At 43.2% G+C, this 15,053-nt stretch overlaps 1 protein-coding gene across 17 annotated transcripts in view; it reads right to left on the bottom strand.

Moving 5' to 3' along the window:
• rgs3a (regulator of G protein signaling 3a) overlaps positions 1–15,053 on the bottom strand; it is a 340,299-nt gene that overhangs the window by 69,598 nt on the left and 255,648 nt on the right. Inside the window, exon 1 of one of the 17 annotated variants that reach the window (XM_070862770.1) lies at positions 1,278–1,302. The exons of 15 other annotated variants lie outside the window; for them this stretch is intronic. Coding sequence is in view for 1 of the 2 variants with exons in the window: in XM_070862769.1 (XP_070718870.1) it covers positions 1,069–1,083 (15 nt within the window). In the remaining variant the exon portion in view is untranslated. One more of the 17 variants, XM_070862769.1, reaches the window with a different exon arrangement.

Consider the following 15,053-nt stretch of genomic DNA (forward strand, 5'->3'; position numbering starts at 1 on the left):
TTCTAATCTCCTCCGTGTAGCACATGTTGTTAAACTGTCCCATTATGTTAATATTGCAATTCAGCCGAGTAGGTTTAGCTCCCCCATTAGGCCGACAGAGGCCGTGATTGAAGTTGTACACAGGGATTTCAACAATCTGATCAATATTTCAACACATTTCTTGTTGAATGATGTCAATAAATATTTAAATGCTACTGCTAAAAACATTTGAGTACACAGCGGTATATCTCATGCAATTCTGGAAAAATATAAATTGACAAATATATTTTTGAACTATGATGTTTTTCAATAAAATTGACTAAGAAAGGGAATTACTATATGGCTAACAACAAGGGTAGCAAACTGCTCTTGATTATCAGTAAATACTTGCTATTTATTGGAGGGACTAAATCTTTGTTAAAAGAGCTGAAATGTCATGTTTATCTCAATTTTCTATCTTCCAACACATGTAATCAACAGCCTAATTCCATCAAAAATTATTAATTCAAATCCCATTAATCAAAAAGAAGAATAGTTTTTCCTAATAGTGACCCAACAAAAGAACCAGCAAATTTTGAGTGGATTAGACTACATCAAATACCTTTGAAGGCTGCCATTTGAACTTGGGACCTTGTGGATGGAAGTGAGGTACTCTATTACTTGAGTTGAAAAGCCCTTAAAACTAAGAACTCTTTCTGGCAAGCAGAAAGGTCCATCAATGAACAACTATAGAATTCCTTGTATCCAAATTATAAACAGGAAATTTGAGTACAAATGTAAACCAGGCTAGACTGAACAAAACACAGTGGAAACTGTAACAGTTAATTTGCTTTTAACTTATTAACATTTTGATTGTAATTTAAGGACTTGCAAACAGAAAATTTGTGCGTACAAAAAGAGCAGTGCCATAAGAACAAGCAGCAGCTAAATGCTCACAGTAAATTCAAATTTGTCTTAGAAATAGCAATATACAATATACAACAGTCCATTGTTAAGCACCTGATGAAACAGTTATCAAATAGCTAATAATTAATAGATTGCAAGCTCAACTCCATATTCTAAAAGTAATGGAAGCATACTAGTACGTACCTTCGGAACAGGCATCAGGAAAGATATAGCTGTGTGAGCTGTTCTTGAAATGAAAACATGCTGGAACAAGAATGTTGTACTTCACAAGATGCCCTGTGGCTATGCACTAAACCCTTTTCCATAGTGAAAAATTAACAGCCCACTACTCTCGTACATGCATATAGATAAATATAACAAGGACTGGAGGGAGGAGATAAGCAGTAGCATACCTACACACATCTAACAGTAATCAGCACCAAGTCAATGCTTCTGGAGTCTGTCAGACCTCCGGTCGTTTATCAATGCGCATGTCAATATGCTAAGCAGAGAGCTACATATAAAGCAAATTCACTCCCAAGGCATATTTTGCATCTCTTTATGTGCCCCATATGTGTAATATTAATCCTGCCTGTTATTCAGTTCCACAAATGAACTGCTTGTTGACAAAGACTTAAGTGAAATACAAATAATGAAATGATGTATAGTTCAACCTTCACTAACTAAAATGCACTTAATATCAAATCATTACTTTTCCTTTCTACTGACTAAATAGTATAAAGCTTTGAGGTCATAATAACAAGGGCTCTGCGAATGTGCCCTGGGTTACTCCTATACAAACATTTACAGCTGCATCTGAAAACTCAGTTAGTTTAACTGAGGCGTTAACCCATTTATTTCAAGCAGGTTGCACCTTTGCTAAAATATCTGTAGCAGAAAGAAGAATTTCAGACAAACTCCTTTTGCATTGGTACACAAGTATCCCAACGAAATAACTTCAGGACCAAAGTTAACAAATATTATGGAAACATCACCATCAACTAATTAAAGTCTGAAAAATTCAGATTAAAAAGATATGCTACACTTGAACTAGGGATATTACTGCACCTCTCCCGTCCAACAAGGCCAGCAGACCTTTCACCCTCAACCAGTTTGCCTCCTCCTCTGACCCTCGCTTCCTATGTTTACCTCAAAGAGGCTTTGTTTGCTGTAATAATTCAACTTGTTTTTGTTTAAAAAGTAATCAAATTAAAACAAGCAAGAAACTGTCTGTCTTCCTTTCACTCAATTTGTATTTTTCTTTCTCTCCATCTCAAAGGTGTAAGCCATTAAGCTTGACCTTTTCTAACTGTCAACAAAACAGATGAAGTAATTAGCTGGTTTCAAAATTCAATTGGTCTTTTTCCCCCCCAAAGTTAAAGTAACATTACATGAAGAAAGATGCATTCTTGCTCCCCCCATCAACCCTAGACTTTCTCCCGGACTCCAGTCTTGCACTCCAGCTCTCTTTAAAAAAAAAACTCAGCATGAATTTAACTTCAGTAAAGCTTTTGAATTTTGTCCTCTAGCCTTTCTTTAAAATCAATGGTTGGCGAATCAAATCCTGGTAATTCCAAAATGATCTGTTTATTAGGTCACATTACTACCCCTCAACAGATTTACTAGTTTGGCAACAAGCTAAATCTTCAATGGTACATTAATTTTACAGCCTGGTGACCTCAATGAGTAGGCCACTTTACAAAGTTTCTCTTCATATGTAACAACTATATGATCTCTGTAGCTTGTAAGCAAAAGTGGTAGCAATATTTGCCGTACTATTTGACTTTGCATGTGACAATGCTAGCTAAAGGTTTAAAGCCCATTAATAACGTATATTAGAAGAATTGAATGCTCTAAGTGGCCTGTATCGCAACATGGGTTGTAATCTTTTATTTGTAAATTCTAAAAATGTATTAAATTTAAAACAAATTTATTAGAATTATGAAAGTTAATAAAATGTTCAATGTAATCTGCACTGTAATAAGCAGTTGGCTTTTTTCCCCATAAAACATTTTCCTTTCAAATACAGTAGAGCTTTTTCCAGCAAGGACAGCAATTTAGGTTTCCAAAATGCTGACATTTGTGTGTATGTCATGTTACCATAACTTAAAACTTTAGATGGTCAGTCAGCTATCATCATCCATTAATAGACAAAGCAAACATCTTGCTGTGAATGAACAGCAAGAAACAAAAATGCATACTGACAGATAATATATTTTATTTCCCGATGCAAACATTTTAAGTCCGACAAGCACAAACAAATATCCATTATAAATTAAAGTACACAAATACAAGTAGGTAGATCAGCAATTGAAATATCATTCACAATCTGCCAGAGCTCACTTCTAATTATTGTAAACCATTCTTGCGTTTTACATACACTCTCTCTTAGATGACTGCAATGTAGTGTTAGTTGGAATTCAAGTACAAAGTCCATCACAGTATGGACTTGGGGCACTTGGGATGGGGAAACAGAAGAGTATAAACTGCATGGATGGTTAAATGAAAAACCAGGCAATAACATAAAAGCTTTTTAATTATAAAATATACAAGCGAGTGGCTCTTAGCCATGAATTTTATATGGAAAATTGTACAAGGCTTATTGTTGCTATTGAAACAAATTAAATAATGAAAGCAAAAGCAAAATATTGAAGATGCTGAAAATCTGAAATATAAACAATATGTTGGAGAACACGATAGTAAAAGGTTAGCGACCTGAAATGTTAACTCTGTTTCTCTCTCCACAGTTGCTGCCTGACACGCTGAACGTTTATCAAAATTTTCTGTTTTTATTTTAAATAATGAAATTAATGGAATACTTCATTTTATTGAAGAATTCTCAAGATTAGTACAGAGGACACTGCAACAAACTGTTGAATATTATCATTGACTGCTGTCTTCACAAAAAGTTCACACTATGAACCCAATTTACTATTTTCTCTTATCATCTGTGGTAGTGCAGTGCAAATAATTTCTGCAGCATGCCATAATTCATGTAATTTTACTCATACAGTTTGAACTTGCTTCATAGCACTATTTGATATTTAAGTCACAGAATTAATGCACTTCTGCTACACTGCGGTTCCCATCTTTGTTCTCAACCCCAGGAAGCAACTGCCAATCTCTGCAATATTCCAGCTTCTGTCAAATTCAAGTGTTTTCTCAGTAGCTTCAGAGGTTGGCTCATTGAGGAATTACTTAACTGCAATTAAATTACAGTAAAACTAGACCTGTGCACCACTGTTATGATGCATCAGCTTGAACCTTGCTTGAAGGGAGCACAGGTCAGAGAATCAGGGCTACATTATTGTTGTTCTCTCATTGTCCTTTGGAGTGCAGCCCCTGCTGAATCAGTGAATTTATCTGATTAGCAGGCTTCACTCTCAGGATGGAATAATCAAGAGCTAGATGACATATTTATTGTCTACTGAAAGTGTAGGTCGAGAAGGCATTGAGAAAAGCAGCTAAGAACCATCAGTAATAAAATACGACTAAGGTCTAACTGTACAGTTCACAATGACATAACTGTGCATGTTAGATTCAACTGTTTTTAATCACCAAACCCAGATAACAGTGTACTTGATGATTGGGTAGATTTTACTGCATCAAGACACATACTAAAAAATTCTCTTCAATTACATGTCTTATGCTGTACTTGTAAAAATAATACCCATAGAAATATGTTGTTAATTATGCAACAAGAATAGCACATATTATAATATACCTCTAGTAATGTTGCAAATTACAGTTTTAAGGACCAATACTATATGACTGATCAGCCATCTGGAATGAATTATAATGCAGAAGTGTGCAGCCTGGTTCTGCAAAACTTACTGCAGTAACGTTAGGAAATATATTTATCATTAGAAAACTATTTTGTTTCCCAGCAGTATTTAAATTAGATCAATGATTCTGTTAACTAGTTCAGATTGTCATTTTAAGAAGAATTGTACTGCTGGCTTCTGACACCTTTAGTGGAATTCCTGTGAAAACAATGAGAAAATATGTTTGCTTCCTGAAAGACCATCATCGCTGTAGCCGGGCTGTAAGATTGTGGTGTCACTGGCAGAAATTAACTTGCTGGTATAAATAAATAAATAAAGAAGTAGGACTGAAAATTTAAGGTCAGCATTTTTCCAAACCATTTACTTTTCACCATGAGCATCTTTACCGAACAAACTGCTGTTTTCTTTCAACACAAATTAAAAATATAATTTTCTATTGGACAGAGTTTCTCTTCCATAGGTGTTACTTTCAATTTTAATTTTTTGTTTATTATACAGAGTTCAATTACGTTTCCATCATATTACATATTCATAATAAATAATCTTGAATAAGCTAAGTAGGCCAAATCTACAGAGAGATAAAATGAAAGCTATGTTAGGAACAGTAACTTAAAAAAAAAACGGAGGTCTCCCTGTAGTGGAAAAAATATACTTTTCACTTCCACACATGATTAGTCAATGCTGAACCAAAATATTAAGAGTTTGCAGGATTAAAAATGCTCATCATGAAAATTACTCTTCAAATACTAACACAACAATGACTTCAGAATATAACCCTCAGGCCTACCGTTAGTTCCTTCTGCATCATATGTACACTCTAGTTGAATTTACCAGTCATTGATGCAGCTTTTAATTTCCACTGAGGCATGGCTCTTTAGTGGTGCTATAACACTGGAGTGTGCAGACAAAGTCAATCCTTGTTGCAGAAGCACCAAAGTGGTCTATTTCTGCTTTCTTGTGCTCTACTTCCTTACAAATGTAGTGCCAAAAATAACTAAAAATTCTAATTCTGTCAAGTTACAGTTTGTCTCTTTTAACCTATTCTGCAGTCCTCTTGTAGCACTGCCTCCAGTTTGCAAGAACCATGTTTGTCTGCATACTGCAGAAGAAATCATATTGCTGTCAGCCACTATAATTCATAAGTATTGATTTCTCCCTTTACATTACAGCTTATTGTCCTGCTCATATCTCAAAAATAAAGTAGCAGGTTCTCAAAATGTAAATTTAGTGTTACCAAGAAACAACGGGGTATAAATGCAGCTCAGTCGGCAGAGCAAAGCGGGCGAGAGCGAGTTGGCAGCCTGTTTTGCACTCCGCCCAATTTCTTTTCCTATTGACTGCAATGGAAAAGAAAATTGCGCGATGTGTAAAATAGGTTACTGATCTGCTTTTGCCCATTTTGCACTACTGCCTGACAAATTTATACCCAACATTTCTAAGTAAAAGAAATGATTATAAAAATGAAAAATCTGGGGGCGAAATTGCCCCCTTTTATAGCCCTGTTAGTGCCTCTGCGGGGCGTTTTCACCCGGGGGAGATGGGGCGCCTCTGGGGAAATTGCCCCGGAGGTTTTGGGGGGGGGAGGGGGGCGCTATCCCAGCAGCGCCGTGCCCCGAAATTAGCGCGAGGCCGGAGCGCAAATCGCCGATGGCGTCATTGCCATGCACGCAGACCCCTCATGGCCTCGCGCCGACCCTTTGTGCCCTGCGAGGGAAATTGCCCCATGGCCGCAAGGCTGGCGCGGGTGGATGTCAACGCCAGCTTCGCGGATCGCCCCGTAAAGGGGAGGCATTTTGTGCCCTCGGCCACGATTTTTATTTGTCAGCTGACTCTTGCGTTGGTTTGACAATGGCGGCCCTTGCGTCGACCAGGCCGCCATCGTGCAGCCCGACACTCTGTTTTGGGTGCCGAGGTGCTAGCCTAGTTGATCGCCTCCCTTTAATTGAAGAGGAGGGGCGCTGTAGCAATTCAGAACTGCAGCCTCAGAGCAGGGCAAGGAAGGCATTGCCAGTGGCTGTGAAGGTGAGCGTGGCCATGAACTTCTATGCATTGGGTTCTTTTCAGGCTTGAGCACACGATAATTCCAACACCTCCCAGTTTGCTGTGCACTGTTGCATAAGGGAGGTCGCTGAGGCTCTGTATGCAAGAGAGGTGAATATATTTAATTCTCTCTTGCCAGAGAGAAGCAGGCGGAGCGAGCACACAGCATTGCCAGGATAGCAGGCTTCCCTATCATGCAAGGGTACCACTGACTGCACACACGTTGCTTTGTGGGCACCGCATCTTAATTCGGAGATGTACCGCAACTGGAAGAGATTCTACTCCTTCAATGCCTAGTTGGTGTGTGACCATACTCAGCGCATCAAGCAGGTCAGTGCTCTGTATCCTGGCAACAGTTATGCTGCCTTCATTCTGCGGCAGTCCATTGTACCATCCGCATTTGAGCCAACACGACAAACCAGAGAATGGCTACTGGGCAACAAGAGCTATCCGCTGACCACCTGGTTCATGACTCAGGTACGCAACCCAAGCACACGTGGGCAGCATGCATATAACGAAAGCCATGCTGCCACATGGAATCTGATACAACAGACCATTGGCATGTTTAAACAACATTTACGCTGCTTGGACCGCTCTGGAGGAGCCCTGCAGTACTCGCCAGAGCACATCTCAAGATTCATCATGGTCTGCTGCATGCTCCACAATATTGCAATCATGAGGGCACTACCCTTGCCACCACGTATATAGCGAAGAGCTGAGGAGGAGGAGGAAGAGGAGATGGAGGAAGAGGAGGAAAAAGGGAGGAGGCAACCAATACAGTTCCTTTCTGGCTGGGCTGTCCATAATTGGCTCATTCAACTGGGGTACCAGTGAACCCTCTGTCTCACACCTTACCTTCCCTCTGTTACTGACCATCATATCTTCCTCGGCCATATCGCTACAATAAAAGGCACCATGAAACAAATATTCTAAATTTATCAATGAAACTATCCAATATTACATACCAAAGTCAACTAATCATCCTTGTGCATTCCCTTAGCGCCTGTCTTCCATGTGCCTTTGCCTGTCCTAGTGCTCCTCCGCAGTGCTACCCCAATGGCTGCAGCATGGGTGCTGGAAGGCTGCTGACTTTCAATGGGAGATACTGCAGATGGCCTTAGAGGATGACTTTGATCGCTCTGGGCCTAGAAGACACGGCTTTGGACTGCACCACTGTTATGTATGCAATAAAGGTTCAAACTGAGTACTGTTTACTAAGCAAGGTACAATCTTGGCTCTGCTTTATTTAGGCCCAAAGTGCCTGACTCACAAAATGGCTGGCCTTTTATACCAGAGCAGCACCATGTGCGTGCTGCTCAGTGGCCTCCAACAATGACACCATCTGGTGACTACAAACAGCATGTACATACATGACAATACCCTCCTCTGAGATCTTATCACAGTCTTTCACAGGTTGAGACAGTCCGGTGCTTTGCGCTCCCGGGTTGACCGTCTCAGTTCGATTCTGGTCTTGGGTGTATGTGCAGAATCTGTTGTGGCTGGTAGCTGGATGACTGACTTGTTGGGGGTGGCAGTGGCCATGTCAGGAATTGCAAGTTCATTTTTATTGAACAAGTCCGTGATGGAATTTCCAGGTTCACTGATGACCCTCGAGTCCACTGAAGACTGTTGGTGGATTGGTTGGTCGTCGACGGTTTCTTCGTCCGACTGCTCTGGCTCGTCTGTGTGCCTCAGCTTTGTTTGATCCATGTGTTTCCTGAAAGTTTGCCCATTCTTGAGCTTAATAACAAATACTCTGTTGCGCTCATTTGCCATGACCGTACCAGCAAACCATTTGGGATCCTGACCATAATTCAACACATATACAGGATAATTAACAGAAATCTCGCGTGATACAGTTGCGCGATCGTGGTACCCTAGTTGTCTCTGTCTTCTGTGTTCAACATGATTACTTAAATCCGGGTGTATAAGAGATATCTTGGTCTTAAGACCTCTTTTCATCATGAGTTCAGCAGGCGAGACGCCTGTGAGTGTGTGGGGTCTTGTCATGTAACTCAGCAGTATGGAAGACAAGCGGGTCTGCAGTGACCCTTGGGTTACTCTCCTCATGCTTTGCTTGATAATTTGTACTGCACATTCTGCTTGCCCATTGGACGCAGACTTGAACGGTGCTGACCTTACATGTTTTATGCCGTTAAGTTTTACAAGCTCCTGAAACTCCTGACTGGTGAAGCACGACCCATTGTCGCTCACCACTATGTCAGGCAGACCATGTGCTGCGAACATGACATTGAGATTCTCTATGGTTGCCGTGGACGTACTGATTGACATGATTATGCATTCTATCCACTTCGAATAAGCATCCACCACCACTAAAGGCATCTTGCCCAGGAAGGGACCTGCAAAATCTACATGGATCCTGGACCAAGGTTTGGATGCCCATGACCACAGACTCAGCATTGATTCCGCTGGTGCTTTGCTGAGCTGCATGCAGGTGTTGCACTGATGCACGCATGCTTCCAGCTCAGAATCAATTCCTGGCCACCATACGTGGGACCTGGCGATGGCCTTCATCATCACTATACCAGGATGTGTGCTGTGTAACTCACGCACAAATTTCTCTCTCCCTTTCTTAGGCATTACAACTCGATTGCCCCACAATATGCAATCCGCTTGAATAGACAGTTTGTCTTTGCGACGAATGTACGGTTTGGCCTCCTCGCACATTTGCTTAGGTATGGCAGACCAATCCCCTTTGAGGATGCAACCCTTTACCACCGATAATATCGGGTCCTGGCTGGTCCAGGTCTTAACTTGTTGAGCCGTGACAGGGGTACCTTCTCTCAAAAGCATCCATGATTAACATTAAATTTGCCGGTTGTGGCATTTCCTCCTCCGGTGTGGGCAACGGCAACCAGCTCAAAGCATCGGCACAATTCTCTGTGCCAGGTCTGTGGTGAATGACATAATCATATGCAGATAATGTCAGCGCCCACCTTTGGATGCAGGATGAAACGTTGGTATCGATACCTTTGCTCTCGGAAAACAACGAAATGAGCGGCTTGTTCAGTCTCTAATTCAAACCTCAGACCGAACAGGTATTGATGCATCTTTTTAACACCGTACACACACGCTAAAGCTTCTTTTTCTACCATACTGTAGGCTCTTTCTGCTTTAGTCAAACTTTTGGATGCATACACGACTGGTTGAAGTTTCCCGACTCATTGGCTTGTTGTAACACGCAACCAATTCCATATGATGATGCCTCACAGGCCAAAACTAAACGTTTACATGGGTCATAATGTACCAGCAGTTTGTTCAAGCAAAGCAGATTGGTGGCTTTCTCGAAAGCTCTGTCTTGCAATGCACCCCACACCCAGTTGTTGCCTTTTCTCAATAGCATGTGCAATGGTTCAAGTAAGGTGCTCAATTTAAGTAGGAAGTTACCAAAGTAGTTGAGTAGACCTAGGAACGAACGCAGCTCCATCACGTTCTGTGGCTTGGATGCATTCTTGATGGCTTTGGTTTTCACGTCAGTAGGTCTGATGCCATCAGCGGCGATTTTCCGCCCGAGAAATTCGACCTCCGGTGCCATGAAGACACACTTTGAGTGTTTAAGCCTGACTCCCACTCTGTCCAAACGCAGTAGAACCTCTTCTAGGTTGTTCAGATGTTCCTTGGAGTCACGGCTGGTGATCAGGATGTCATCTTGGGACACGACAATTCTGGGAATGGACTTCAGTAGACTTTCCATATTCCTCTGGAATATTGCTGCAGCCGAGCGAATTCCAAACGGGCACCTGTGGTAAATAAACAGTTCTTTGTGCGTGTTAATGCACGTAAGTCTCTTCGACGTCTCGACCAACTCCTGCGTCATATAGGCTGACGTCAAATCCAGTTTTGTGAACAACTTCCCTCCGGCTAGCGTCGCAAACAAGTCATCAGCCTTCAGTAACGGGTACCAATCTTGTTTCGAAACCCTGTTGATGGTAGCCTTGTAGTCTCCACAGATTCTGACTGTGCCATCACTTTTCAGCAGAGGAACAATGGGGCTGGCCCATTCATTAAATTCGACCGGTGATATGATCCCTTCACGCTGGAGTCTGTCCAGTTCAATTTCGACCTTCTCCCTCATCATATACGGCGCTGCCCGAGTTTTATGATGGACGGGTCTTGCATCTGAGTCCACGTGGATCTGCACCTTGGCTCCCATAAAGTTGCCGATACCCGGTTCGAACAGCGAGGGGAACTTGTTCAATACTTGGCCACATGTATCTTCCTCGACGACAAAGCCTTTATGTTGTTCCAAAAGCATCTGATTTTCTCCAACCAGCTCCTGCCGAGCAGCATTGGGCCATTGCCTGGAACAATCCACAGCGGTAACTCGTGAACCGCACAATTATACGACACATTCATTTGTGCACTGCCAATCACCTTTATCAGTTCTTTGGTGTACATGCGCAACTTGCAGTTAACAGGGCTCAGCTGGGACTCGCAGTCTTGGTATTCCACAGCTTATTAAATGCGCTCTCGTTCATGATCAATTGACTCGCCTGTGTCCAGTTCCATCGATACCGGTATCCCGTTAAACTTCACATTAATCAAAATTGGTTTACTCCTGGTTATGAAAAAATACAGTCCATACACTTCCTCCTCTGGCATCTCGGATTGCGTATCCAGATCCACGCTAGTCTGACTCTCATCCTCCACGTGGTGTGTCGCAGCTCGCTTGCTCATCTACAGACACTTGCGTTGGAGATGCCCCACTCTCAGACAGCATTTGCAACTATATTGCTTAAATCGGATGATTTCCCCCACAACGCCAACACGGAGAAGTCGGATGCATTCCCGCTGGCGGACTTTGGGCAGCCACAGGTTTCACGAACGCAGTCGGATAGGCCCTGCCATGTGCCGCTCTGCCGAATCAATCGCATTTACAGTACTTGCCGAGGTTTGGTTCTTCATCAATATTTGCCGTCGTCATACATGATTGAGCGATCTGGATGGCCCTTTTTAAATCCAACTCCTCCACTGCCAGAAGTTTGCGCAGGATCACCTCGTGGTTGATACCGGTAACAAAGTCGTCCTGCAGCACGTCTGCCAACACCGTCCCGAACTTGCACGGCCCCGTTAGATGTCTCAGGTCAGCAACGAATTCCACCGCGCTCTGGCCCTCCGATCGAACGTGTGTATACAACCTGTATCTCGAGATGATGATGCCGTCGTCTGGCTTGAGGTGCTCCCGTACCAATGTACACAATTCCTCGTACGTTTTCCCAGTTGCATCACTAGGCATGAGTAGATTTTTTATCAGACCGTAGATCTTTGAACCGCACAGTGAGCAACACGGCCTGGCGCCGATCTGCATCGTTGACCCCCTTCATTTTGTTGGCCATGAAGTACTGGTTCAAATGGCTCACAAAGTCTGCCCAATCTTCTCCCTCCACGAATCGCTCTAAAAATCTAATCCTGCTCATTTTGCAAACAAAGGTTCTTGTATTCTCGTCGCCAAATGTTATATATGCAACAAAGGTTCAAACTGAGTACTGTTTAACTAGGCAAGGACAACCTTGCTTCTGCTTTATTTAGGCCCAAAGTGCCTGACTCACAAAATGGCTGGTCTTTTATACCAGAGCAGCACCCTGTGTGTGCTGCTCAGGAGCCTCCAACAATGACACCATCTGGTGGCTACAAACAGCATGTACATACATGACAACCACCTCGGCATGGGTGGCATCAGTCCATTCTGACTGGCTGACAGGTAAAGGGCACTGGCGGAGTGGCAGTGGTGGGAGCATGAATGTTGTCATCCTGAGTGAGAACAGCAGGTTCGCGTTACATGGAGCCAGTGCCACACCCCCAGGGTGGCGTCCCAGCAATCCTAATTATCTGTTGGAGAACAGAGTGTTGGACTCCTGTGACAACCTGCAAGCCTGTTTCAACACTGGGAACCGCAGCATTGATGGCAGCAGTCTGAAATTGCCTGGCAACAAGCTGAGCTTACAAACGGCCATATGAACTTGAGTAGCAGCAAGCTGGGCTAGCATGGCAGACATCTGAGCTTCCACTGCAGCACCCAGATGTTGGGTGGCTTCTGCTTGTGCTGCAATGGAAGCCGAGACATCGGCCTCAGATGCTGCATCATGGTTGGGTCCACAAGTGTGCTAATGGAGGTGCCCATCACTTCCACCGTGGAAAGGATGGGCTCCAAGTTCTGCGCAAAGCTCTGTGCAAGGTTGATGCCGGACTCCTCCATGCTCCTTGACATTGCACTCAGGATTTCTGGCAGGCCTACCAATGCACTAAGCATTTCATTGTGCATATCCATCAGCCTTCTCCTGCAGGCCATCTCATTAAAGTCCTCATCTGAGTCCTGTGCAGCAGAACCTGTGTGTGACCTTGCCCTGCAGGGAGCTGGTATCTGCACTACCCATTCCCCCCGCCATGGCTGTCGGCCACTCGTGCCCAGTGTCTCACCACGTGCAGATCCCGCACCCTAACCTATCCCCTAAAGTATGCGGAGTGCAGTATCTGTGCGAGTGGGAAATCGAGTGACAGTGCATCTTCAGCATCACTTCCTTCTTACTTTTGCACTTCCTGCTCCTCCACCACTGACTGGCAAGGTTGCAGTTCTTGGCTATCTGAAAGGAGAATGGTGCAAGAGTAGGGTTGCGATGAGGGGACGAAAGCAAGAGGTGCATGCTTACATCATCTCCAGCTTGTAAATCAGAAGAGATTGTGAGATGAAGGGGGACTGGTATTTGAGAAGAAGGAGGATTAAGTATGAGGATACCGTCATCTTGGATTGTTTCAGGCCCGTCGCTGGCCACGGGCTCAGTGATGGCTCCTTCAATAATCTCCAACACCGTCTCCTCCATGGGGGGTTAGGCCATGAAGGCGCGCCTACCTCCATGGGGATAGTCTTTGCTGCCTCTGGTTATGCAACCACCTTGTCCTGCAAGAAAGAGGGAAGTGTGTCAGTGAGTGTGGTGCAATGTTTTTGAGTGGTGTGCCTGTTATGGTTGAATAGCTGGCAGGATGTGCAAGCTGTGAGATGTGAGTGTGAGGCTTGCAGCAATGCTCAGTGTGTGAGGATAAAGTGAAGCTATGAATGTGAGGTATGTCGCGATTGATAGATTGTTGGTAGGTGAAGGGGGTGGTGGTGAATTGAGCTGTGTCTGAGCCTAGTGGTTCAGTTGTAAGGATATGGCATTTGAGGTTGAATTCACTGACTTTGACCACTCGTGTAAGATCATTAAACTTCTTGTGGCACTGCATCCAGGTCCTCGGGACTACACTGCTGGCATTGACTACAATGACTATCTGTTCCCATTGCCTTCTCAGAGTTTGTTTGAAGGACCTCCAGCCCCCCCCCCCCACCCCGTGGATGCAGGGCCTCACTCCTCCTGTTAACCTCTGGCACCAAGGCTTCCAGTACTGCGTCAGAGAATCCTGGAGCCTGCTCTCTGCCCTGCTATGCCAGCAGTACATTTTCTTCTTGCTCACATGCTCTTTCCCAGTCACTCAGCACCTGCTGTAGTCAGAGAGCACCTTCCCTTTAAGAACTGCAGGCTGCCTTTAAGTAGTGCAGGCTAACTTTAAATGATGCTACCCTTGCATGAACTTGGGGCTCCCTGCTGAGGCGTGCAGCCAATCTGCAGTGCGTTCAGTGATGGGCTTCATGCTACTATTATTTAAATTATCCGGCAGCACAAAGTTTGAGTGCTGCCAGCATTGGAAGAAACGGTTTGATCACGCATCGCAATCCCCGCGCCCGTTTTCGGGCCTTGTCCAATTTCTCGGCCCATGTCTAGCTGTCTCACAGTTTCATAGGTTATCCATTAAAATCTCTGTCTCACAGGTGTAAGCCATTAGCAATTACGTTTTCTATCAACAAAATACAGGTAGAAGAATTAACTGGCTTAAAATTATTTTTTTTGAACACTGAACTAACATTAAGAAATTTTCTGATCTTTAAAAAAAAATCTATTTAAATTTTACGTCACTAAAGCTTTTTGAAAGTTTCCCTCTTTTTTGCAAAATTACTTGGAAAAGCTAATGGGCAGAAAAGCGAAAGAAAAATATGCCATCAGTACTGTTAATTAGATGGTTTTGTTGCAACCTGGGTATTTAGTACACAAGAAATATTCAAATTGGCCAATCGAAGTTCCGCTCACAGAATCACAGGCCTGACGAAAAATATCGACTCTAACCCCAGGCTTTTGAGAGGCTCAAGTCTTCAAGTAAAAGCTTTAATGAACGTATTAAACGGTACAAAAGACAATTCAATTGATAAAATTGTTGTGAAATATATATATATTTAAATCATTTTGTTCAAACCCTTATTTTGGATTAATAGATAGTTCAGTAATTGATAAAAATGGTATTTGAAAAAGAAATTCC

This window comes from Pristiophorus japonicus, chromosome 20 (genome assembly GCF_044704955.1).
Source record: "Pristiophorus japonicus isolate sPriJap1 chromosome 20, sPriJap1.hap1, whole genome shotgun sequence".
NCBI classification, from domain to species: Eukaryota; Metazoa; Chordata; class Chondrichthyes; family Pristiophoridae; genus Pristiophorus; species Pristiophorus japonicus.